General features: G+C 49.0%; 1 protein-coding gene across 1 annotated transcript; it reads right to left on the minus strand.

Moving 5' to 3' along the window:
• ACSS1 (acyl-CoA synthetase short chain family member 1) lies at positions 1-23,041 on the minus strand. The gene is made up of 15 exons (XM_061475159.1): positions 22,729-23,041; positions 21,139-21,235; positions 16,941-17,140; positions 14,969-15,144; positions 12,457-12,609; positions 10,589-10,736; positions 10,163-10,300; positions 9,089-9,181; positions 7,172-7,284; positions 6,200-6,326; positions 5,404-5,531; positions 3,869-3,932; positions 2,706-2,824; positions 2,040-2,266; positions 1-1,998 (listed from the first exon to the last, which is right to left on the minus strand). Exons 1-14 carry the CDS (start codon positions 23,039-23,041, stop codon positions 2,093-2,095), a joined length of 2,043 nt encoding a protein of 680 aa, XP_061331143.1. The 3' UTR covers positions 1-1,998; positions 2,040-2,092.
• Positions 23,042-24,629: the final 1,588 nt, after the last annotated feature.

Genomic DNA, 24,629 nt, shown 5'->3' on the forward strand with positions numbered 1-24,629 from the left:
AACCCATCACACAAAGAAAGGTGTTTCCTTTAATGAAAATACAAATACAGAGATCATTGAAGAAACTGGTTTTGGTCAAGGACAATAAATGTGTTTAAAGCATGATTACAAATTAATCAAATTAAAGGCTTAACTTTAGATCGTGCAACACACCCCTCATCTCTAGAAAGATGGACTTCCCCCTTCTAAAACCTCACCACCCCTCTCCCCATCCTACCAGATCACCTAGCTATTTCCTTCCTGCCTCCAGTTAGGTGTACAGATTGTCTTTCCAGTACACAGTCCCCCTGGAAAAGGCAGTGCTGCTCCACTTAAACCCAGCAATAAGTTGACCCTGGAAAAATAGGGCAAAACCTGGCAATTCTAACTATTACTATGAGGTCAAAACACAGCTCCATGAAGCTAAGCAGACTGTCACCTGAGAAAGACAGAGGCAGGACTGCAAAGTTTGGAGTGACCCCAGCCACAGTGTGGCATGCTCCATGGCCCCCTCCAGCCACTCCAAACCCCTCAGCCAGCTTAAATCATATTAAGCAGTGGCAGAAGTCTCAAAGATATCCATCATCTACAGGCTTCTCCATGACCTCCAGTAGCTTACTAGAGGACAGGAGACCTACTAGCAAATTCTTCTGAACAGCTCAAATATAAGGAGTACTTCAATCAAAATGTGTCCATCATAAAATGAATCCAGAAATAAACCACTTAATATATTAGCTGCAATTTTGAAAGTATATGAAAGGCAAAGGTTATTGTTCCCTGCTATTCTGAGGTTGCTGGTCTGGAATGCTATCGCTTTCTAAGGCATCTAAGAGGCACTTCTTTCTTGTGGATTGTGCAGTTTGTGGCTTCCCACAAGGCACTTGATTCTTTGGAAGATCAGCATGGCAGCATGCTGATTACTGAAACAATAAGCATTAACTCATAACTTCTGAGAGGAGAACCAGCCTACCTCCAAACTGGGTTCTTGTCTTTGTTGAAGCAGAAATCACACAGCCTGACAAGTCACAGTGAACTCTCCAGCACACCTTGCGGCGTCAAATCTCTCTCAAGCACTTCAGTACTTGTTTCCCAATGCTTCAAAGCAAACATTGTCCCTTTTCACAGTGACTTAAAGAAACAAAGGCACCTACACCAACTGGCAACAAAGATCTCCCAGTTGCAGACCACCAATCCTTATATGCAGAAGTGAACCACAGTGGACAACATCAATCCAGTTGTCATCACCAATGAGGAAGAGTCACTTTAAAAGCCAAGTTAGTGATCTCAGTTTCTCAAAGCAGAATAAAACCATGTGGAACTAGAACCTTCCTGTGCAACTGGTAATGCACTGAGGACATTTAGGGAGTCCAGCAGCAGACTTAGTGGCTCAGTTTTGCAGCAGGAAGTGCTAGTGCTGGGTTGGCTAGGTGGGACATAAAAGGACACAGGCTCACCGTCTCTGGCCTGTCCCAAGACATAGAGTGGTAGGAACGAATTCTTACGAGCAAAGCAGGATGAGGTATTCGAACAACTGGGTAAATACAAGAAAGAATGATCAGACTAGCCAGGTCCTTCTCATTTCCCTAACAGCACAGGTGAAACATCTACTAGAATACCCAGCATTGCTGAAAAGGCACCACAGCTGCAGTGAGATACAGCTACTTGGACTCAGGTGTCACAGCTGAAAGAAAAGCTGAAGTAGTGCATTTCAGGGCTTCTTTTAAACCAGCAAAAGTATTGTATAAAAACATTTCACTGTAAAGTAACTTTAAAATGAGAAACATGAACGTCTGCATCTTGCTTCAGCTAGTATTAAATCAGTTCATAGCTAATGGAAACCACCAGTGGCTGCTCTGTGGCAGCCCTAAAAGCAATGAGGGGGAGGTCAACCACAGAGTGCTCCTAGCTCTGTGCATCTCAGCATCCATTTTGGGGGGAGTGGAAAATCCTGTTCCCCTGGGAGGAATGGGGTTTATAAAAAAATAAAAATAGAAAACAAGAGAGAACTATGTCATTTGCCTTGTGTCGTGGTTTAAACCCAGTCAGGTAACCCAGGACACCTTGTCATCTGAAACCTTCCACGTTTCCAGAGGAGAGATTCCAGAGCTGCCTGTTACAAGGAGTTCTTCTCTTTGTATTTCTGGTAAGCATCCAGTATCTCCTTTATAACAGTTGGATCATCAAGTGTGGTGACATCTCCTATGTTGCTTGACTGCTCAGTGACTACTTTCCTCAGCAGCCTTCTCATGATCTTCCCTGATCGGGTTTTAGGAAGACGTTTCACCACCTGCAGAGAAGGGAAAGAACCTGGGTCCTGCTGGAAATCACAAGAAAGATTGCCTGAACTGTCCTAAGCCTGTGCCAGAGTTCTTGCCAAGCACAGTGCTTTCAACACTATCCGTACATGCTATTTAAAGAGTTGTTTAGCACAAATGGAACAGTCTCATGGTAGCCCTAAAGCAGGCTCTTGTAACAGCCCCACCAAAAAGCAGCTGTAATATTCCAGCCACCCTCTGGGTCACTGCTGATGCTCAGGCATGGAGGAAGAGCACATGCAGACCACTGCATCTGCCCTACCCTGCCTAGGGATCCCTCCAGCTACTTCTGGTTTTCTGCTTCTTCTTCTCACCAGAGAGAGACCACAGCAGCATTGCAGGCAGGAAGGTGAGGCTTGCTCAGTACAACCGTTCCTGCTCCTGGTACCAGAGTTACAGTCTCCCACTTACCAGAATGTGGTCAGGCACAGCATATTTTGCTATCTTAGAAGCCACTATGGTTTTGAGCTCTTCTTTGATGCGGTCTGTATTGTCTGTCTGTTCCTTTAGCACTATGAAAGCAAAGGCACCTGGAAGACAAACAAGCAGAAGCCACATAGCTCATATTAGATCCTGGCTGGTAAGACCAGGGATGCTCATTTGAATGCCAAGGCAGGTTTCAAATCACCTCTATGCACAATCTAGGGACTGCCAAGAAAACCACAGATCCTGTTTAGAAAAGGGAGTCAGTCTCCAGTCTTCAAATGATTTCCCAGCCTTGTCTTGGCATCTGTGACAGAGACAACTCAACATAAATGACTGAAGTGTCATTGTGATCAAAAGCTGGCCAACACCAATCACTAAGGGACATCTCTGAGCACGATCCTTTTAAAGGAAGCTCTATCACATACATAAGCAGCATGTGTGAAAACAGTTTAGGGAGTAATCGTAGAATAGTTAGGGTTGGAAAGGACCTTAAGATCATCTCGTTCCAACCCCCCTGCCATGGGCAGGGACACCTCACACTAAACCATTTCACCCAAGGCTCTGTCCAACCTGGCCTTGAACACCACCAGGGATGGAGCATTCACAACTTCCTTGGGCAACCCATTCCAGTGCCTCACCACCCTTACAGTAAAGGACTTCCTCCTTATATCCAATCTAAACTTCCCCTGTTTAAGTTTGAACCCATTACCCCTTGTCCTACCACAACAGTACCTAATGAAGAGTCCCTCCCCAGCATCCCTACAGGCCCAATTCAGATACTGGAAGGCTGCTATGAGATCTCCACACAGCCTTCTCTTCTCCAGGCTGAACAGCCCCAACTTTCTCAGCCTGTCTTCATACAGGAGGTGCTCCTTTGGGCTTGTTCCAACAGTTCCATGTCCTTTTTATATTAAGGACACTACAACTGTACACAATACAGTTGAGGTCTCACGAGAGAGACATAAGTCCACCTTAGGAACATGCAGTTAGTTTCACTGCTGGCTTTGCCTCTTGTGGCTGCAATGCTAGGCAACCTAAGGATAACTGCCCTCCCATTCCCTAGGCACCTCTTTAACACACAGCTCAGGTTAGAAACTAAGGAAAGTAGTATCCATAGGTGTCACATCAGGACACTGCTTTTCACATACCTTCACCCTTGATCTTGTGTGGATACCCAATCACAGCTGTCTCAGGGACCTCAGGGTGATCAGCCTTCACAAGAAGGGAAACAAAAATACACAGAGCATAACAACTGCTTCAAGCCTTGCAGAGTTTGCTCTAGGAGCAGAGCACCTTGCCCTGTCTCACCCTCCCCTCAGCAGATCCTGCTGGAAGCACAACAGGAAACCTGCACGCTACCTTCCTGCTCTGTGGTCAGCTGGTGGCCACAGCCGTGGCCACATCTCCAGGATGTCCCTGCTTTTAAACGTACAAATATGCACTTCTACACACACTGCTAAGCCCGCTGCACACCAACCTGAACCTGCACCAGCTGAAAACCGGCTTTCTCTTCCTCTGCCTATGCTCTTGTGTGTGCATGGCCTTGGTCCCAGGTGGTGACTGACTAAGGCTAAATCACAAGCAAAACCAGTTCTGCATTGCTCTGTGCCACAGGGAGCTGTTGCCAACAGAGCAGAAGCAAAGCTGCCAACATCACAGTCCACATTTGGCCAATGTTTGTAAGTGCCCAATGCACACCAGGAGGCAGAAACAGGCTTCCTCACCTCCCCACAAGGGAGAAGGGTTGTTTTGCCAAATGCACATTTTTATTATTATGCTACACAAGAGTGATTTATTCTGTCACACTTCAGAGTTTAATTTCATATTCTCTGCAGCAAGGAGGCAGTTTGGGTGTACAGACTGGAAGAAATCACAAATCTGAATCCCACACCAAAGACTGGATTATGCTATCCTAAATTAAATATGAAAGAAAACATCATAGAGCAATCTAAGCATATAAATGTATTTGTACATACACATACACAAACATAAATAGAGTGGGAGATGGATCCTACACCTCCAGTCAGAAACCCACAGAGACACAAAATGACAGAGAAAGGATACTGTGTAACATGCAAACAGAGCTTGGGCTTTATCGGGTGTTACATTTAAGTGCCATTTGCAGGCAAGGCACATAATACAGGAATAAATATTCAGGTCAAGCTTTGAAGATAAATGCTCTGAGGACTTTTTGTTTTCAATCCCCTGAGCTAATATTATTTTCTCTCGAAATGACAGGCTGGCTTTGCAGCTGACATGAACTGAGGTTACTTCATACACTGCTGAGTTCTCAGCCATTACTCAGCTAGTTCAAACAAGCAAGAATCACAGATATGGGAACGAGAGGCTGGTTGTTAGCAGAGGGGAAGGAACAAACAGGAGAGACAAGCCCTTACAGAGACTCCACCAGCATCCAAAATGACAGCTGCAACAGGAGATCACTGAGAGGAAGCACAACCCTGACAGTCTGACTGCAATGACTGCCAATGGCGTAACTCCACTCTAACTTCCCCAGTCGCTGTTGCCTTTTGCTATTCATGATGCATCAAGCTATGTGTATGCAGGGGTAAAGGTCAGAAGGCAAGAGACCCTGTGCTTGTTTCAATTCATCAGCTTCTTTGAAAGGACCACCTTGCCCCACAGATATGTCCTGTGAAGATACCTCTACCTGCTTGGAACTTACCATTGCATCTTCTATCTCAGCCGTCCCGAGCCTGTGTCCACTGATGTTGATGACATCATCCATGCGCCCTGTTATCTGGTAATAGCCTTTCTCGGTCCTATAAGCACCATCCCCTGTGAAGTAGTAACCTACAGCAAAGACACAGTGCTGCTCAGCAGCAGGAAGTGTGCCAGCCTGGTACTTTGGGCTCCAGGACACAGAACAGGCTGTGCTCTAGGATGGCCAGTGGCTTAGGTGGACCAGGCAGCTCGTGGGGCCTCCTAAGCTACACACACCGTTTCCCACCTCCCCAGCCTTTATCTGCTCTGCCTGGCCTGCGCTGGTTCCTAATAAGCACGTGAGCAGCATGAGCTCAGATCTCTGCCAAGATGGATGAAATCAAATGGGGCAGCTCTGCTCTGGAGACAGGCTGAGAGAGCTGGGCTTGTTCAGCCTGGAGAAGTCTCTGTGAAGAACTTAGAGCAGCTTCCAGTGCCTGAAGGGGCCAACAAGAAAGCTGGAGAGGGGCTTTTGACAAGGGCCTAATATTGGCAAATCTGGGGACAGAAGTGGCCTCAAAGAAAAGGTATTTGGATTAAAAATTAAATTTACATTTTCTAAGAAAGAAAAAAAAAAATCCCTTTAGACAGCTGGAAAGGTCAACACTAGCTCAGACCATCAGTGCAGGCTTGGAGCATGGGACACACAGCCCCAAGGAGCCCAGATCTGACTGGTGCACAAACATCAAGTGCTGCTGCAAACATTCAGTGTGCTTATAACTGGAGTGCAAACTGCCTTCCCCTGGCACTCCCCTTACCTGGGTAGGCTTTGAAATAGGCATCAACAAACCGCTGATGATCTCCATAGATTGTTCTTGCCATGCCAGGCCACGGATGGGCAATGCAGAGCGCACCGGACACGTCATTGCCCTCAATAACCTTTCCCTGCAGGTTCAAGCACAGGAAAGATGATCAGGTAAAGCAAACAGGAATAGTGAGGGCTTCTGTGTCATCAATCTTGCAAGAGCCACCCTGCTGCTCACAGAGCCACAGTCGAGAATATTAATCCACCCATGGAGCTACTATGGCACTGTCTGTATCATGCCTTCCTCACCCCTTGAGGCCAGCAGTGCAGCAGATCAGACTAAAAGAGAAGCGAGTCCTGTGATTCTCTGGAGGGCAATACCAGCAAAGATGTGCCAAGCAGCCAGAAGATGCCTGGACCCCTGCTTTCCACTTCTGTTAACTGCGACATTCCCTTACCAAAATGTATATGAGGGAGATTATATGTCTTGATGTTTAAGAGAGCACTGGAATGCAGATGGAGCTTTACAGACCAGCACCAGGTTTGTCACAGACTGCAGGGCCTCATGCCTTGCAGTTTCCTTGGAAAACTCCACCAGTCCTGCTGGCTGCTCCAGTCTTGCCATGCCACTGGGTATTGCACACACTGGTGCAACTGTTCAGCTCCCTAGTTCCCAGGAGCTGTGTGTCTTCTGACCTTTCTCATACATGAAAGCAGCAGCAGTTAATCAGGAGCAGTATAAGACCAAAAAGTGGTACTGAAAATGCAAATACTCCTCCAGAGATTTGCAGACAGTTTGCAGAGCCCTGTTGGCAATCCACATGGACATCTGAGATATGCTCAATACATAAATTGTTCATCCATTCTACCATTTTAATGGAGGAGCAAACATCCTCCTGGATGCTGTTCCTCTGCCATCAGAAAGGTGATTGAGGCAGAAGCCCACAGCAGCTTCTTTTGGGCACCCAGCACAACCTCAACTCACATTCTCATCCATCAGCACGGGTACAATCCCAAAGAAAGGTCTCATGGCCATAGCTGGAACGATCTCAGCTTGCTCTTCTGAAGGCCGTGGGGCAATGCAGATGCCACCAGTTTCTGGAAGAATAATGAAAAACAAAGTATGTGGGGCCCATCTAGTGCTGGATGAAAGCAAATGACAACTCTTCTTAGTTAAAGAATAGATTAGTAAAGCCACCTCAGCAGAAGAAGCCACTGGGAAGGAATTACACAACACCAAGTAGCACAGCCATCTAAAAGCACCATGGAACTGCTAAACTAAGAGCTCTTCATGAGCTGGGACAGCACTCACCAGACTGCTTTCCTATCCCAGATGTGATTTTACAGGGAAACTATAAGCATGACAGGCTGAGAGAGCTGGGCTTATTCAGCCTCAGAAGAGAAGCTCCAGGGAGACCTTAGAGCAGCTCCCAGTGCCTAAAGGGGCCAACAAGAAAGCTGGAGAGGTGCTTTTGACATGGGCCTGTAGGGACAGGACAAGGGGGAATGGCTTTAACCCGACAGAGGGGAGATTGAGATGAAACATTAGTAAGAAATTCTTCCCTGTGAGGGTGGTGAGGCCCTGGCACAGGGTGCCCAGAGAAGCTGTGGCTGCCCCATCCCTGGCAGTGTTCAGGGCCAGGTTGGATGTGGCTTGGAGCAACCTGCTCTAGTGGAAGGTGTCCCTGCCTGTGGCAGGGGGTTGGAATTGGATGAGCTTTAATGTCCCTTCCAACCCAAACCGGTCTGGGATTCTATGGTTCATGTCAAGGGATTTATCTCCCAGTGCTGTTTTTACAGCTATCTCAGGTTACAACGCATTCAGGAGTCTAAATTACTTTTATTACAGAAGATGAGATTAACCAACGGCTAACAGGCAGGGAGAGCTTATCTTCTATTTAAAACTGAACCATTTAATTATCCTTTTTCCATTCCTGCTGGGATGAACATTAAATCAGATTCCAACCTTAATAAGATCTTTTCTATTCTAAACTAATTCACAAACACAAGACAGAAACAAAAACATAGGTGCATTAGGCTTTTAAAAATATGGCTCCATAAATCACAGTCATAGAATCACAGACTGGTTTGGCTTGGAAGCACGTAAGGAGGTGAAGTCACAATCCAGAGGGAGCTGCAGGGTGGCAAGAGGGATTTAAAGATTATTTGCAAGGTAAAGACCAATTGTAAACTGGGCCAGCTGGGAGAAGCATATTACCAAAACAGAAACACACTCTTTTTGGGGGGCATCAAAGCTCCAAGGCCCAAGCAGCTACAGCACAGTACTTCACTCCTGGGAAAAGCTGCTCCCAGGCAGCCCTGCTGGTTGACAACCCCTGTCCCCTACCCCCTGATGCAGAGCCAACAAAGCCTCCCCTCACTCCTTCCCAACCCATTAGAGCCATTGCATCAGGTCCCTTTGACTACACAGCTTAGTTTTCCACCCTCCCCTGACCATTCCCAAGCTGGGAAACAAAGCACACCTAAGTGGGGATTGGGGCTTCATGGTGCTGCAAGTGCATTTGCATGATAAGACCACATCAACGTCAGTACGTCTGGAGAAATAATTGAAAACAAGGTTTCCAATTCAAGCTGCCCACTCGCAGCTTTGCTCAGAAATTCAGTCTCTGCCTCCTGTTTCTAGAACCCATTGAGATCTCCCAGCATTCAACATATCAAAGAGCATTTACAGGGGAGAAGAAAAAAATCATTACTATTGCTTTCGTATGTTTCTACATTGCTATTATGTGCTGAAACTTCCCAGAGACCTTCAAAAGCTGATCAAAAAGCTGGTAGAGTTTTGACAGACTTGTTGGATCAAACTGAAATGTATTAATCCTTCTGCACCCACCAGCAAACTGCAAGAGGTCGGGACCTTCCATGTCCCAAGGATGCCATTTACCTGTCTGCCACCACGTGTCCACGAGGGTGCAGCGTCCTTCTCCCACCACATGGTAGAACCAGTGCCAAGCTTCGTTGTTGATGGGCTCTCCCACTAGATCAAAATGAGTAAGGAAGCAGCCTGAGGCTTCAGCTTGCACACCACATTCTCCCCTGTGGTGTGCAAGCTGATCATGATCTTTAAGAACAATGCTTAAAGAAGCTTAAAGAAGATGCTCTGAGAGCCGAAGCACCTCTGTTATGGAGGCAGGCTGGAGAGCTGGGCTTGTTCAGTCTGGAGAAGGCTCCAGGGACACCATGGAGCAGCTCCCAGTGCCTAAAGGGGCCGATAAGAAAGCTGGAGAGGGGCTTTTGACAAGGGCCTGTAGGGACAGGACAAGGGGGAATGGCTTTAACCTGACAGAGGGGAGACTGAAATGAGACATTAGGAAGAAATTCTTCCCTGTGAGGGTGGTGAGGCCCTGGCACAGGGTGCCCAGAGAAGCTGTGGCTGCCCCATCACTGTGGATGGGCATCCTGTTGGAGTAACCTCCTGCAGTGGAAGGTGTCCCTGCCCATGGCAGGGGGTTAGAACTGGATGAGCTTTAAGGTCCCTTCCAACACAAACCAGTTTTACAGCTTTTGTCTGGGATGGCACAGGATTGCAGTGGGCTCATGTAATTGAGGTCTGATTTTTTCCAAAATGGAACCAACAAATACCTCTGAAAGTAACTGATCAATGCAGGTCATGTATAAGAACCTCTAGAATCCTCGATAATGCAGGAAAATTCTGCTTGGGTCACCTATGCCAGTTAAATGCAGTGACATTATTTCCCCCTGGATAAATCATTTTAGCAAAGAGTGCTAAAGAGAGATCCTGCAAACTAAGCTAGGAAACAGGCAATCACAGTAAGGTTGAACAGCTCCAACTTCAGCTTGTTCTCCTTCTGCTGAGAAGATACCTGAAAAGTCAGACAGTGAGCCTTCTTTATCTTCTGTTTCAAATCACATCCCATGTGGTCAGCTGAGCATCTCTGGTACCTTCATTTAAGCAGCTAGAACCACTTGTCTTTTGTAGATGAAGCATGCCCCCTACCTGATCCCAAGGTCTTCAAGGACGATCTGTCATATTTCTTCACCCACTCTTCTCCATAATTCAGCAGCAAACGAATAGCCGTGGGTGCCCCATAAAACTGATTAATTTTCAGTCTTTCCACCATTTCCCAGTAACGACCTGCAAAAAACACAAACAGGCTTTTTATGTGTCTAGCACTGCAACTGCCCAGCAGGAAGGTTAATAGCCAAAGCTAAAGCTGTGACTACTGTGAGTCCAGAGCAAAACCAATGGCAACTTGTCTTTTTTCTTTTCACCTGGATGCAAAGATGTTCCTCAATGTCTTAGACACGTGTTCCAAGGAAATGGAGCTTACCTCCCCTACACAGGCAGGTCACACTGGGCAGGTTTCTAGATCTCTGTCACACCGCCATGTCTAGCCAAGCCTTTACCCCCCCACTTCCTCACCTGGGTCAGGGTACACTGGAGTGCTTTCAAACAGGACAGAGGTGGCTCCATTGCAGAGTGGTCCATATACAACATAGCTATGTCCTGTGATCCAGCCAATGTCAGCCACACAGCCAAAAACATCGCCTTGCTGGTAGTCAAATACATACTGCAAAGATAAATGTAAGGCCAGCTGACTTCCTGTTGGCAGGCACAAAGAGTTTAAAGGTGCTGGACTGGACATCCAAGTGGGAGCAAGCGAGCACACAGGGCAAGTGGAGCCAGGCACGTAGGACACAGCAGCACAAGGGCTAGCCCGAGGTGAGGAAGCAAGTCAGAGGGACAAGTACCAGGGCTTCCAGGCTCCTGATTGCTTTTGCAAACATAAAGGGAGCACAGCTGTACCAGCAGCTCCTCAGATTGGAGCAACAAAATGGCAACCAAAGCCTAGAGCCCTGGATACCAAAGGTTGCCTACTCCAAGCGGTACACATGGGAGAGCTGACTCTGAACTGCAGGGAAGCTGCAGGCCTTGGAGGCTCAAACCCCTCACCAATATCAAGAGCTTGGTGGAGAGGTGGAGAAACTTGCATGAGAAAGCTGGAGGAACTGAGAGGAACCTGTGAAATGTTTTCTGAGAAATGTTCTTAGCTGCTCAACTTCTCTATCAGTGTTTTGCTTTCCACATGCTGCCTGCTACCCTGCTCATCAAAATCAGGATAACTATCTTGGAGAACACATTATCTTGTCTTTGTTATGGAAAATGCTTCCCATAAATCTAACTCCTCTCCCTTATGGCAAAGAGGCCCTGACTCATAAGGCAGAGTCAGCTTTAGGTTTTAAATGAAAGAAAGTGGATCAGAACCAAAAGAAAACCCAATGAGTGTGTAAAGACCCATAGGCCATGCAAATCGCCTGATCCCTCTACCTAGGAGAGACAGTTCTCACTTTACTTTGGCAAGTGCCTTTCCCTCTCAGGCTCTGAAGCCCCTGTAAAGGGACTGAGCTGCACACAGTGCCTCCCTGCACCTCTGCACTGGGTTCACATCTACCTTCAGGACTAAGAAAGAAAGATGCCTTGGAGATTAGTCTGTCACTTAGCAAAGCTGACATAACAAATAGCCCTCAGGCAGAGAAGGCTGACACTTGCACATTCAGATCTAAAAACTCCATTCTGTCAGTCTAAAGAAAGCAAACCTCTGCCTGAGGCGTGGGTGATGACAAACAGGGTGATACCACCACAGCCAGATGGAAATCTTTCTGTTCTCTCCACCTTTCACTGTTACCTTTTCACACACAGAGCTCAGAACAGGAGCTTCAAGAAGCAGTGCCTTGACTTTTTCTTTTCTATGAGAAAGGGGGTTAAAACATTTAGCCTGCATCACACAGAAAAGCAGTGCAAAGGCACAGCCACAGAGCATGAACGTAACTGTTGATCTTCAGACAACAAGTGCTAAACAAAGAGGTTGGTTTGAGTCCAGATCCTTTCTGAACTAAAAAAAGCCAGCACCCCACTGCAAAATACTACAGTACTATCCACAGTACCAATGCCAGTAAGATACATATCTGCATCTCCTCACCTGCATCACTTTAATGTCTGCTGGCTGGCGACACTAGCACACTTTAAATGCAAAAGTAGCAGCACTGTGGTTTCCTTCCTTTCATAACTCAAGCTCTTATTTGCAGAGCATGACATTCCCCAGGAACAAATCCTGAAGATTAATTACACCTTTTCAGCCATTTTTCAGTTTGTTGAGACCCAATAAGCCAGCTGGGCAGCGAATACAAAATACAGCCAACCTCAGCAGTCCAATGCCCTCTCGTTAGTACTGTCAGAAGACAAATGGAAGTAAGCAAATCCACCTTTCCCAGAGGGTGCAGCTGACTTACCTTGTGCGTGAGAGCAGCATAGAGCAGGTATCCAGCCTGGGAGTGAACAATTCCTTTGGGTTTCCCAGTGCTGCCTGAGGTATACAGCATGAAAAGCATGTCTTCACTGTCCATGCTCTCTGGAGCACATACAGAAGCTGCCTTGGCCATCTCCTAAGGGAAAAAAAAGGTGGCAATAACAGAAAGACTTTGCTTAAATGTGTCCAGAGGAGGCCACAGGGCAGGAGCACCTTTGCTATGTGGAAAGGCTGCGAGAGCTGGGCTTATTCAGCCTAGAGAAGAGAAGGCTCTGGGGAAACCTTAGGGCAGCTCTCAGTGCCTAAAGAAGCTGACATGAAAGCTGGAGAGGGGCTTTGGCTTTGAGCAACCTGGTCTAACAGAAGATGTCCCATGCTTACAGCTGAAGTATTGATTAGCACCATCCAGACTCATAGAATCCCAGACTGGTTTGGGTTGGAAGGGACCTTAAAGCTCACCCAGTTCCAACCCCCTGCCACAGGCAGGGACACCTTCCACTGGACAAGGTTTCTCCAAGCCCTATTCAACCTGGCCTTGAACACTGCCAGGGATGGGGCAGCCACAGCTTCTCTGGGCACCCTGTGCCAGGGCCTCAGCACCCTCACAGGGAAGAATTTCTTCCTAATGTCTCATCTCAATCTCCCCTCTGTCAGGTTAAAGCCATTCCCCCTTGTCCTGTCCCTACAGGCCCTTGTCAGAAGCCCCTCTCCAGATTTCTTGTTGGCCCATTTAGGCACTGTAAGCTGCCCTAAGGTCTCCCCGGAGCCTTCTCTAAGAACAACCCAGCTTCAATTCTCCAACCTCAGTGAGATTGAACAATATTCTTATCCACATACAAACTTGGAATTATCACTTTGTGTTCCAGATGCTCAACACATGACTGTAATACAAACCCAGCTGGCTTTCTTCTCTCAGCTCTGTCCTGTCCTAGATGAATTCCTGCAAGGGTTACAAGGTGGCTCTTTGAAGGAATTTCTAGGTAGTGCCTTATTACAAGTATACACTGTAAACATGCCTCACTTACAAGTGAAGACTACCAATAGCAGGTCCAGTTGTTTAAAAGTGCCTGACAAATAAAGCTTAATGAAAAATGAAGAGCTGACAGGGTCAGATGCAATTCTTAGTCTCTGAATTATAGCACTCCTGCCCATTTCAGGTATTACATTGTGACATTTCAGCAGGGCTAGTTTGGGCTGACTTGCCAGTTTTTGAAACTAAGATGGAGTTCTCTTATTGCTCAATTACAACATAAGCTTCAATTTTGCAATAAGCCATTGCACAAGAACTGAAAGCACCACTGCTCTAAAGATCAGGAACATCAGAAATAATAGCATTAATGGTTTCATTCTTGTGATGTTTCAGGCCCTACAACTAACAGTGGGCTCAGCTCAGCTCCTGGATCACCAAAGCACCTCAGACTGCTTGCAGCCCAAGGAAAATCATTGGAATATGCTTTGTGGAGTAAGAAGCAACACAAATTCTGAATAAAACCTGCCTTCTCTAGTGTTTAACTTACCCTAGTAGCTGCTCCTGTCTCATGTGACCAGCACATGGACTCCTGAGTACGCATCATGCAAGCAGATGAGTGATTTCCAGGCATCATTACAGTGGTTTCTGTTTACTGCTGCCAGCAAACTGATAAAACTACTTCTGCCTTAGGCTGCAGTCCCGTGTGTACCAGCTAAACACATTACAATGATTGCTGTTTTCTCCCCCAGGAAGCACAGGTTCTAAATATTCCCCAGCCATGACTGTCCTTCCATCACGGGGTAACCACCACACATCCACAGGCTATCTTAAGCCTCTCCAGGAGCCTGATTATTTCTGCACTGCCTTCAACAGTGCATATGACAAACCCTTACAGAGCGTCCAAACACAATATAACAGCAGCAGCAATTGTATCAGTGCACTGTGGGTCTCAGGAAACACTCCTTCCTTAAATCTCAGCACTCTTTGCAAGATTACCCAAATGGAGCAGCACACCCCATCCCCATGGTAAGATGAATCAGGCATAGACTGAGCTGCTTCAAATCACAATCCTAGAAGGCAGTAGGTACAGGCAATCTGTTAGAGGATGGAGATCCAGATGCCATAAAGGGGCATCTCCTTTTCATCTGCACAACACTGGTCCAAAAGGCACAGACGGAGAGAAAAATGACCTAGCCAACACTCAGACCTAAAAGGAGTTATCCAGAGTGCCAGTGGGTGTCTGCAGAGCAAGGTGACTGCAGGGATGTGCAGATGCCGTCACTGCGACACACCTGTATCCATTAGCCCATCAGGGTACTGTGGCAGCGTGGGAAGAGCACCACAAACTGAAAACCTGCTCCAGAGGCAGCATAAGGGCCAGTCATCACTGGCAGGTCTGGTGTGGATACACCAGCTGGTCCCTACTATTATTAGTGCATCATATTTCTCTCCCCCAACACAGTAAACAACACACACTTCAAGAAACACCAGGAGAAACAGGCAAGGTTTACCAACACCAACATACCTCATCAAGTGGAATATCATGGTCACCCATCTGGACTTTGTTATCTGTCCTCTGAGCCACAAAGACATGTTTGATGTTTGGACAGTTCTTCACAGCTTCATCCACAGTCATCTTCAGCTCTATGATCCGTCCTCCCCTGATGCCCTGGTTGTAGGTGATAACTGCTTTGCATCCAGCTAAAGAGAGAGAAAGAATTAGCAGACACACCAGCCTGCCTACCAGGCTCATATGTGCACCCAGCTCTCATTATTTTTGGGGATGATGTATAGGACAACATGTGCGACAAGCACCTGGAAATTCTACCTGTTAAAACCAGTCAGTCACTGACAAAAAACACTTTAAAACTTGAGACCTGGGTCTGCTCCAGCTGTAACACTTTTGACAGCTGCTAGTCCAATCTTCCTAAACACTTCAATGGTAACTGTTATACGCTGTCCTCACCAGTCCACTCCAGTGCAGACATGCAGAGCAGTTTCTTCCCAATTACTTCTTATAGTGAATACTGACTGTTGCTTTAGCCTAACAGCTCACACACTGAAACCAGGGCAAGACTTCCTATGACCTTAGTGAACAAGCACCTTTGCCCCTTGTTCATCCTCTCTCTGGGGCTCCAGAGACCTGCTGGAGTGAGTCCAGAGGAGGCCACAGAGATGCTCCAAGGGCTGGAGCAGTTCTGCTCTGCAGACAGGCTGAGAGAGCTGAGCTGGTTCAGCTGTGAAAAGAGAAGGCTCCTTAATGGGAGATGTTAGAGCAGCTTACAGTGCCTAAAGGGGCTACAAGAAAGCTGGAGAGGGGCTTTTGACAAGGGCCTGTAGGGACAGGACAAGGGGAATGGCTTTAACCTGACAGAGGGGAGATTGAGATGAGACATTAGGAAGAAATTCTTCCCTGTGAGGGTGCTGAGGCGCTGGCACAGGGTGCCCAGAGAAGCTGTGGCTGCCCCATCCCTGGCAGTGTTCAAGGCCAGGTTGGATCTGGCTTGGAGTAACTTGCTCTAGTGGAAGGTGTCCCTGCCTGTGGCAGGGGGTTGGAACTGGATGAGCTTTAAGGGCCCTTCCAACCCAAACCAGTCTGGGATTCTATGATAAATGTCCATTGCAAACTGAAGAGCACCAAACTCAGCGGCCTCTCAGAGGCATTTCCCTGCTCAGAGGCACCTGTAGCCTTCTAAAAGTCATACGGATCTTGAGGGGAAACCTTCTGGAAGTCAGAGCACACAGCAGCGCTCTTGCAGAGCGCTTCCTATTGAGTCACACTACATTACTGCAAGAACTGTGGCTGCAGAGAAAGAGCTCTTTAGCCCATTGCCTCCAAACAAGAGGCCTAAAGTGAGGGAGAACTAAAACATGTACTTGCTTTCTATACCTTACTTCTACCAAAACAGGGAAAGAAAGCATGAAAATTGCTGTAAGACTCATTAAGTCGCACTACCCATAAAGAAACTGATGCGACTGCTAGAACATGAGCTACTTGCTATTTTGTTCTTCTGCTGGTATATTTAGTATTGCTTTTTAGCTAATCACCCTGCAAGTGCTTTGGGCTAAGAACAGCTCTGCCTGTAGATACAAAAGCTAACAGAGCAGGGGGCAGGCTGCCAACACTCCCAGTGCTACACATAAATCGCAGTGCCAGTCGAGGCTGCGCAATTTGCACTGTGCAGGAATATCAAAGGAATACTGCAATTTCACTGTGAAAGAACAAATTAGGCCCCATTCCTAAGATCTGTTTTTCCCTCCAACTTCGCTCCTGTCTGGCAGTAACCCAGCACAGACTGAATGTTAAGCAACTTATAAAGTATTTTAAGGCCAGAAGATGCTGCCACTGCCACTAAGGAAAAGGCTTTGCAAGGGAGGACATACTGTCCCACCAGCTGAGAATGAACCTCTTCTCTTTCTGCTAAGAAAACATGGAACTGGGGTATGTTCTGGAGCACTGTCCAGTGGGGTTTGCTCCCAGGTCTGCATCTACTTACAGTCCATGATCCTCCCGGCCAGGGAATCCGCGCTGAATCCAGCGAAGACCACGGTGTGGACGGCACCAATCCTGGCACAAGCCAGCATGGCTGCCACTGCCAAGGGGGACACAGACATATAGATGGCCACTCTGTCCCCTTTCTGTATCCCATATTTCTTCAGGGTGTTCGCAAGACGGCAGGTCAGGTCCAGGAGTTCCCTGTGGCATGGAAGCAATGCTGTCATGTTAATGCACAACCTGATTCACGCCAGGGAGCAAAAAAAGGATGAACTTGAACTGAGTGCGGGTCACGAGGCCCTCTGGATCCTGTCATCTCAGCTTTGGCATCTTAAAGAAGCTGCTTCTGCCATCAGGGAGAGAAGAAAAGTGGTGCAGAGAGCCACGCTGGCTGCAGAAGGGTAAGTCAGGCTCTGGTGTAGGTAAAGCAGCCAGCAAGTCAGTGGCTGTCCTGCTGCCTCCAGGAGTCAATTTAGTCCATTTAGCCATCCTTGCTGACTTTTTCACCTACAAGGATCAGTCAAAAGCTACTGGAAACTCCTGTGGGATAAACATGAGATGAAATGGAAGCACTGTCCCACAGCTCGCAGCACTTTTTATGTTGGGGAACTGTTGGAAGTGTTTTACAACCAGTAGCTTCTTTTTAAAGCACAAGGGTAACAAACACATTTCACAGACTGGTTTGGGTTGGAAGGGACCTTAAAGCTCACCCAGTTCCAGCCCCCTGCCATGGGCAGGGACACCTTCCACTAGACCAGGTTGCTCCAAGCTCCATCCAACCTGGCATTGAACACTGCCAGGGATGAGGCAGCCACAGGTTCTCTGGGCACCCTGTGCCAGGGCATCAGCACATCCCTCTTGTGTTGTTGACCCAGAGCTGGACACAGAACTGAAGGGGGGGGTCTCACCAGCACAAAGTAGAGGGGGAGAATCCCCTCCCTTGACCTGCTGGTCACGCTCTGGGGATGCAGCCCAGGACATGGATTGGAACAGCAACTGTAAACCCCATCATCAACACACAGCGTTTCTCTGATGTGCGTCAGGGATGCCTGGCAGGAACATTGTCCCTAGAAGCCTGATGCTAATCTTTTCCCGCAGCAAGACAGCCTGCAGCTTTCTAAACACAGGAAGCCAGCTCCTTGTACATCAAAAAACATCAGAAAGCAGCCTATTGCAAAGTGTTTCTAGACTTTTTCCTAATACCTTCAATGCTATATATGAGCTCTGGCAGCGCCTGCTTAGGAGGCTCAGCACAAGCCAAGGTCTCTGATGTCTCTGCTGGATTGAGTATTTCTGGCAGCGACCAGTTTATTTCCTGGAACCATCATTTGGATGAGGCTGAAATGATTTGAAAATTCAGGTCAAATGTCCCAAACAGGTTAGTGGAGGAAAAAACAACACAACAGAAAAAAAAAAAACAAACCAAACAGATTTGGGCCTCTCTCAGGCCAACACCCTCCCATCTCACCTCCTAGCTGTTGCTCTACATGAATCACTGTGAGTAGCAGAGTTCAAAGGCTGCCTCTGCACCTTGTGGTCACAGAGTTATGGGCGCTGCCTTTGAAACGTCTGATTGAGAATAGCTGAAAAATATAAAGCTCACCATGAGGGTTTTTGGTTGAAGATCATCCAGCCTTCCTGCTGACATCCTAATCCCGATACAAGGAAAACCCTCTGTGCTCTTTTTCAGGGGAGAAGGTGAAGAGTCCTTGAGCTGCCTTGGATGGGGGAAAGCTGAAAGCCTGGGCAAGATTTAGGTGCAACTTCAGCTTAGGAAGCAAACACTGGGAAGAGGAAAAAGAGTTTGCTGCCAATGAGAAACACCTTCCGCATTGCACAGCCTGGTAAGAACCCGCATGGCTCCTGGCTGAGGTCTTCACTGTGATCTCTAACACAGTTTCAATGACTTCCTCTCAGGCTGAGGAACTACCACCCCTTGGCTTGTCAAAGGCATAGCTGCGATGTGGTTAACGAAGATGTCCAACTGCTTCTCTCCCACCCACCTAGGAGCCCTGTGGAAAGCTACTGAGGAGCCTAATTTCTGGCCCTTCAGCTTCTGTTTTCCTCCTTGTGTTTTGCATTTTGAACATTCCCTCTGCCTGCAACATTTCTGGCACCGGAGGGAGATCCTTCATAAATTAAAGCCCTTCCACTGAGACCCAGCCTGCAACCCTTTCCAAAAGGGGTTAGCTAACGTGTTCTGCTGCCCACTTCACACAGCTCCCTTTGGCAGTATCCATAGGATCTTGCAGTGCTCGGAAACACTGCCTCACAGGTAGCTAACTTGTAGAGACCATGCTAAACAAGGGAACACCAGAGAGAATAAACAGCCCCATGTCAGACAGGGGGAGGTCTGGCATAGCTTGAGCTGCTGTCTAACATTCCTTGTTGCTGAGTTTACAGAGGCTGCAACCCAGCACATCCAGCCACCAACCCCTCCTGCTTACACAAGGCACTCGGTAATAGAGTTCCCTTTAAACCCAGGCTCAGCAAGGCTTCGGGGGATTCCTCTGGAAGATTTCAAAGCTCCTGGGCCCTGACAACACGCACAAAGCAAGACAAAGCACTCCCAGCTGAGTTGGATCCTTCTGCCAGTAAATCCAGCTGGCTGTTCACTGCAGCACACTCCTGGGGCTTAACTGCTGCTTCACCACTGCCTACCAATGACTTCATGGTGGTTTGGCCTCTGGAGAGCCAGACCTCTTGATAACAGATTGGCATGATCTGTCCCCACTTGCTGACTGCAGCCACTAAGTCCCAGGAGAGCTGCAAGCCCTGTTTTCACAGAAGCAGTAAAAAACTCGTCTCCTGCGTTCCCATGCAAAAGTGGATGTAATTGGAAGCTTAGCTGCATTTCTACTTGATACAAACAAAACCCAGAGGCAGAGTAAACACAAACGGAGCTTTTTTCCCCCGAAGGCTGAGCTGCATCAGCTGGAGAGACAGGAGGAAACTCAGCAGTGAAAAAGATGATCACGACTGAGCTTGTGATGCAGCAATTGCCACTCAAGCAAAACTGAAATGTTTCACTCCTGGCTTCGTGTACCCTTGCCAATAAGAAGATGTTCAGAATTCTCTCCTAGAACAGAGCACTTGAACCCAGCTGCATTAACACAACCCACCTTGCAGACAAGCAGGTATAGGGATGTAGGCTGACCAGTAGCACAGCCCCACCAGCCCTTCACCCACTGTGAGCAGGCAGTTAGTGTGGAGCAGCAGAGGCAAATGGGGGTTCTTATTTCCCCCATGGATGAGCAAGCTGGGACAGCACTTTCCAATGGCACTGTCTTGCCAGTGCATAGATGAGGTCCCACTGACTGAAGCTTTCTCCTTCCTCAGGGAGGAGGATGCCTGTTCCAGCCCTTTTCCTGCACAGCCACCCGCTTCCTCTGCGGTGATGGGAATGGGGCCAGCACTCAGCTGTTTTCTCCCCAGAGGAGAAGGGGGAGTGCCCATGCCAGCAGCCAGGTCCTTCCTCGTGCCACCCGGGCCTTATCTATAGGGACAAACAGCTCACAGCAGCAAGCTTTGCAAAGGAGATAATGCAAACCAACAGTCCCTTGTACCTCTCTGAACATAAGCCCTGGACACCTCCCAGCCCAGGTCCATAAGGCAGTGGCCAAAAGAAAGTCTTTACCTTCTTAGCACTTGACTTTAAAGCTGTTGTCCCATTAACAGCACATACAGATCCTAAGGAAGGAGCACATCTGTGGCAGATACCAGAGTCTGGGTCCTCTACAGAGCTAGATACCAAGACTTCCTGTGTCTCCTCTGCTTTCTAATCCAGCAGATCAAACATTTGGCTCCCTAAAACACACACTGAGGAACGTACAAGTCTGGGAAACCTTTGACTAGAGAAACAGATGATGTAAATCGCATTTTGGCAGGCATGGCTGTCTCCTGAGGGAGGGCACATAGCAGGAAGAAGATAAATATCCTTGAAAGCTGCCATATTCTAACAAATCCTACAACCTATAGCAGCAATTACAAGTCAGCATCATGCAGAGCAGCCTCAAGGTTACTCTAAACTGCACTGAGGATGGGAAAGAGAAACAAGATGATGCCAGATCTCAATCAGAGCCACAGCACTGGGGCTGCATGTCCAATGCTGTATCCTGCAAGAAAGCGGAGTTTGACACAGGTCTCTTCTCCCCACCCCACCACCAAGCATCATGAAGCCCCATAAGAAGGTGCCATACCTGTAGGTGACATACACTGCAGTGCCAGGCTCATCTCTCTCCCAGATCAAAGCTACTCTGTTGGGGGACTTTTCGACATGCTGATCCAAGCAATTTACTGTAAGAAAACAGAGGTTTAAACAAAGCCTGGTCATATGCAATGTGCTCTGTAAACTTAGCTTGGTCAAGCCTAACAGCAAGCTACCCTAAGATGAAACATAACCTGTTAGCTAGCTAACTACACACTCAAGTTATGGAAGTGATAACATTTGGAGCACTGGTAAAACTCTCCTTTGCCATACCTGTAGTATGCCAATACTACAAATACTAAACTGGTGTTCAGCTGCCTTAGGGATGGCCTCCTGATGAGGGGCCTCAGCTGATTCAGCTCAGCTTAGTTCCACCACTTAAGCTGAAACCAGCCCAAACCTCTCCACTGCTCTCAGCAGCACAAAGACAAGACACTCTTGATGGTTTGTGCTCCCCAGAGCAGCTCTGCACTCCATCAATCCGACAGGCTCTCCTCTTCAGCTCATCTCATTGGAATTTTCTTATTAAAGCTCAGGTGAAACATTCTAATTCCAGGGTATAACAGAAGAGCTGAAAATACCGAAACTTTTAGGATCTAGGGTAAGCTCACAGACGTCTACACGTTACCAGGCACTTGGGAAAAGTGAACATGGCTCCAGCTGTGTCCTACACCCCCTAAAACTTCAAGGTATAAAATTACATTCCGAGGGTAAGAGAAGCCCGAATGGACTTAGGGAGAGAGAGCAAAAACCTGCCTGCATGTCCAGTAGCAGCTTGCCTGAAGGTTAGAGGTTAAAGTCTTAACTCCAAGCCCAAACCATGCTCACTCCTTATGTTCTTCCAAGTTACCCTGTTTCAATAGGCAACTATTGAAAACCAGTCATGCATGTGGCTGCATAACTCAAAGAAAAAGCCCCTAACAACAAGTGCTGAGTTTCAGATTGTGTTTCCTGGAAATGTAATACTGCAGGGGAAGGATTTTGTTGTTTTTACCCAGATAAATAAAGTGCAATAAAACCCTGCGTGAGTTTAAGTAACCTGCAGCTTGGGAGTCAGCTGAGGCTGGTCTGTGGTCACAGCTGATTTATGTAACCACACAAAGAGTGTGAATGAGCAGTCCCTCAGAATTCAACATATTTCATTACAAGAACAACTGTCAAACTCAACAATGTGAAAAGCTCCCTTCAGCTGATGAAAGTCTTCATTTTTTCAGCAGCAATACTATAAAAATAAAGGAGATAAAGACATTTCTGAGGCCATGTTAATACAAAGCTCATCCAGTTCCAACCCCCTGCTACGGGCTAGGACACTTACGGGACATTAACAATCAGACCAGGTTGCTCCAAGCCCCTGCGTCCAACCTGGCCTTGAGCACTGCCAGGGATGGGGCAGCCACAGCTTCTGTGGGCACCCTGAGCCAGCGCCTCGCACGCTGCCGGGTCATGAGGAGCTTCTCACTGACCAACACCCCAAGCGCTTCTCAGGGCTGCTCCATCCATTCCCCACCCAGCCCGCGTTCGTGCTGGGACTGCCCCGTCCCCGGCTCCGCGGACCCCCCGGAGCCCCCCGCCGGGGCCTTACCGGAGACGTTGAGGCGGCCGCCGAGGAACCAGCGCACGGCAGCGGGCGGTCCGGCACCGCGGGCTGTGTGGAACGGGCGGTCCCAGCGCAGCGCGTCCCGCGCCACCTCTGCCCAGAACGCGGTGGGGTCCCGGGCCGCCCGCTCCTGCCAGACCCGGTACCCGCCTGGCGCCAGCGCCCCGGCACCGCCGCTGTCACCGCTACAGCAGCGCCGGGCAGCGACCGCGGCAGGGACATGAACGGAGACCCGTCCCGGTAGGACCGGGCGGCGAAGAGCGCGCAGCACCCGCACTCCGGCCGCCGCCAGCGCCATGGGCACGGCCCTGACCGCGGCCCCGGCACCGCCCCGGCACGGACCGCCTGCAGGGAGGGGCTGCACCGGCGGGGCGGCTCCGGGAGCTCCCACCCATCCACGGACCCGAGACAGCACCGAACCAGCACGGGAGCAGAAGAGACAGCCCCGGGCGCATCCCGCACCCCTGGGCGCATCCCGCACCAAGAGGCAGCCCCGGGAGCATCCCGCACCCCTGGGCGCATCCCGCACCAAGAGACAGCCCCGGGCGCATCCCGCACCAAGAGACAGCCCCGGGAGCATCCCGCACCCCTGGGCGCATCCCGCACCAAAAGACAGCCCCGGGAGCATCCCGCACCCCTGGGCACATCCCGCACCAAGAGACAGCCCCGGGAGCATCCCGCACCCCTGGGCGCATCCCGCACCAAGAGACAGCCCCGGGCGCATCCCGCACCAAGAGACAGCCCCGGGAGCATCCCGCACCCCTGGGCGCATCCCGCACCAAGAGGCAGCCCCGGGAGCATCCCGCACCCCTGGGCGCATCCCGCACCAAAAGACAGCCCCGGGAGCATCCCGCACCCCTGGGCGCATCCCGCACCAAGAGACAGCCCCGGGAGCATCCCGCACCCCTGGGCGCATCCCGCACCAAGAGACAGCCCTGGGAAGACCCTGTACTCAGAGACAACCCTGAACATATGTGGAACATTCCATACGCAGGGACACCCCTGCATTGACAGGGTCCCAGGAGCACCCTGCATCCCAAGAGAGATGCCTGCGCCTTCACAGGCCATGCGCTGCTGCAGCACTCACACGGGTACATTCCAACCCCAGAGACACCTACCCAAAGGCAGCCAGCCCTGTGTACACACAGCCCTGGACATGCGCTAGGATACTAACAACACAGTCAGCACAGCAGTAGCACGGGCCTCAAACATGCCCAACCCTCGTGCACAGATAGTGGTTGTGCACCTGGGTATATGCCAAGCATATTGTGCCCCCATGCACTGCCACATCATACCCCTGTACCCGCTCTGCTCCAAACGGGGCAAGTCTCTCTAAGTGGACACACATACACGTTTTGCTTGGCAGCCCTGCGAGCATCCTCATTACCACAACGTGGAGCTCCTGGCTTTGGTATCACAGAATCACAGGGATGTGGAGCTGTTGGAGTGAGTCCAGAGTCCACTGAGATGCTCCGAGGGCTGGAGCAGCTCTGCTCTGGAGACAGGCTGAGAGAGCTTCCAGTGCCTAAGGGGGTGACAAGAAATCTGGAGAGGGGCTTTTGACAAGGGTCTGTGGGGACAGGACAAGGAGGAATGGGTTTAACCTGACAGAGGGGAGAGTGAGATGAGACATTAGGAAGAAATTCTTCCCTGTGAGGGTGCTGAGGCCCTGGCACAGGGTGCCCAGAGAAGCTGTGGCTGCCCCATCCCTGGCAGTGTTCAAGGCCAGGTTGGACACAGGGGCTTCAAGCAACCTGGTCTAGTGGAAGGTGTCCCTGCCTGTGGCAGGGGCTGCAACTGGATGAGCTTTAAGGTCCCTTCCAGCCCAAACCGGTCTGTGACTCTTATGATTCTACAACTCACTTGCATGAGACATTTCTGCATGT

The sequence above is a fragment of the Pezoporus flaviventris genome, unplaced genomic scaffold, assembly GCF_033815535.1.
Source record: "Pezoporus flaviventris isolate CSIRO_AGI_PZ_B2104156 unplaced genomic scaffold, CSIRO_AGI_Pfla_v1 ptg000083l, whole genome shotgun sequence".
Classification (NCBI taxonomy): Eukaryota; Metazoa; Chordata; class Aves; order Psittaciformes; family Psittacidae; genus Pezoporus; species Pezoporus flaviventris.

What these genes read in the sequence shown, in the direction of transcription:
- ACSS1 (XM_061475159.1), bottom strand. Translation starts at nt 23,041, where the DNA reads ATGGCGCTGGCGGCGGCCGGAGTGCGGGTGCTGCGCGCTCTTCGCCGC. An exon ending in ATGATATTCCACTTGATGAG is followed by an intron (nt 12,610 to 14,968) that starts GTATGTTGGTGT and finishes TTTTTCCCTTAG; the next exon opens with GAGATGGCCAAGGCAGCTTC. An exon ending in ACACAAGATCAAGGGTGAAG is followed by an intron (nt 2,825 to 3,868) that starts GTATGTGAAAAG and finishes TTTGTCTTCCAG; the next exon opens with GTGCCTTTGCTTTCATAGTG.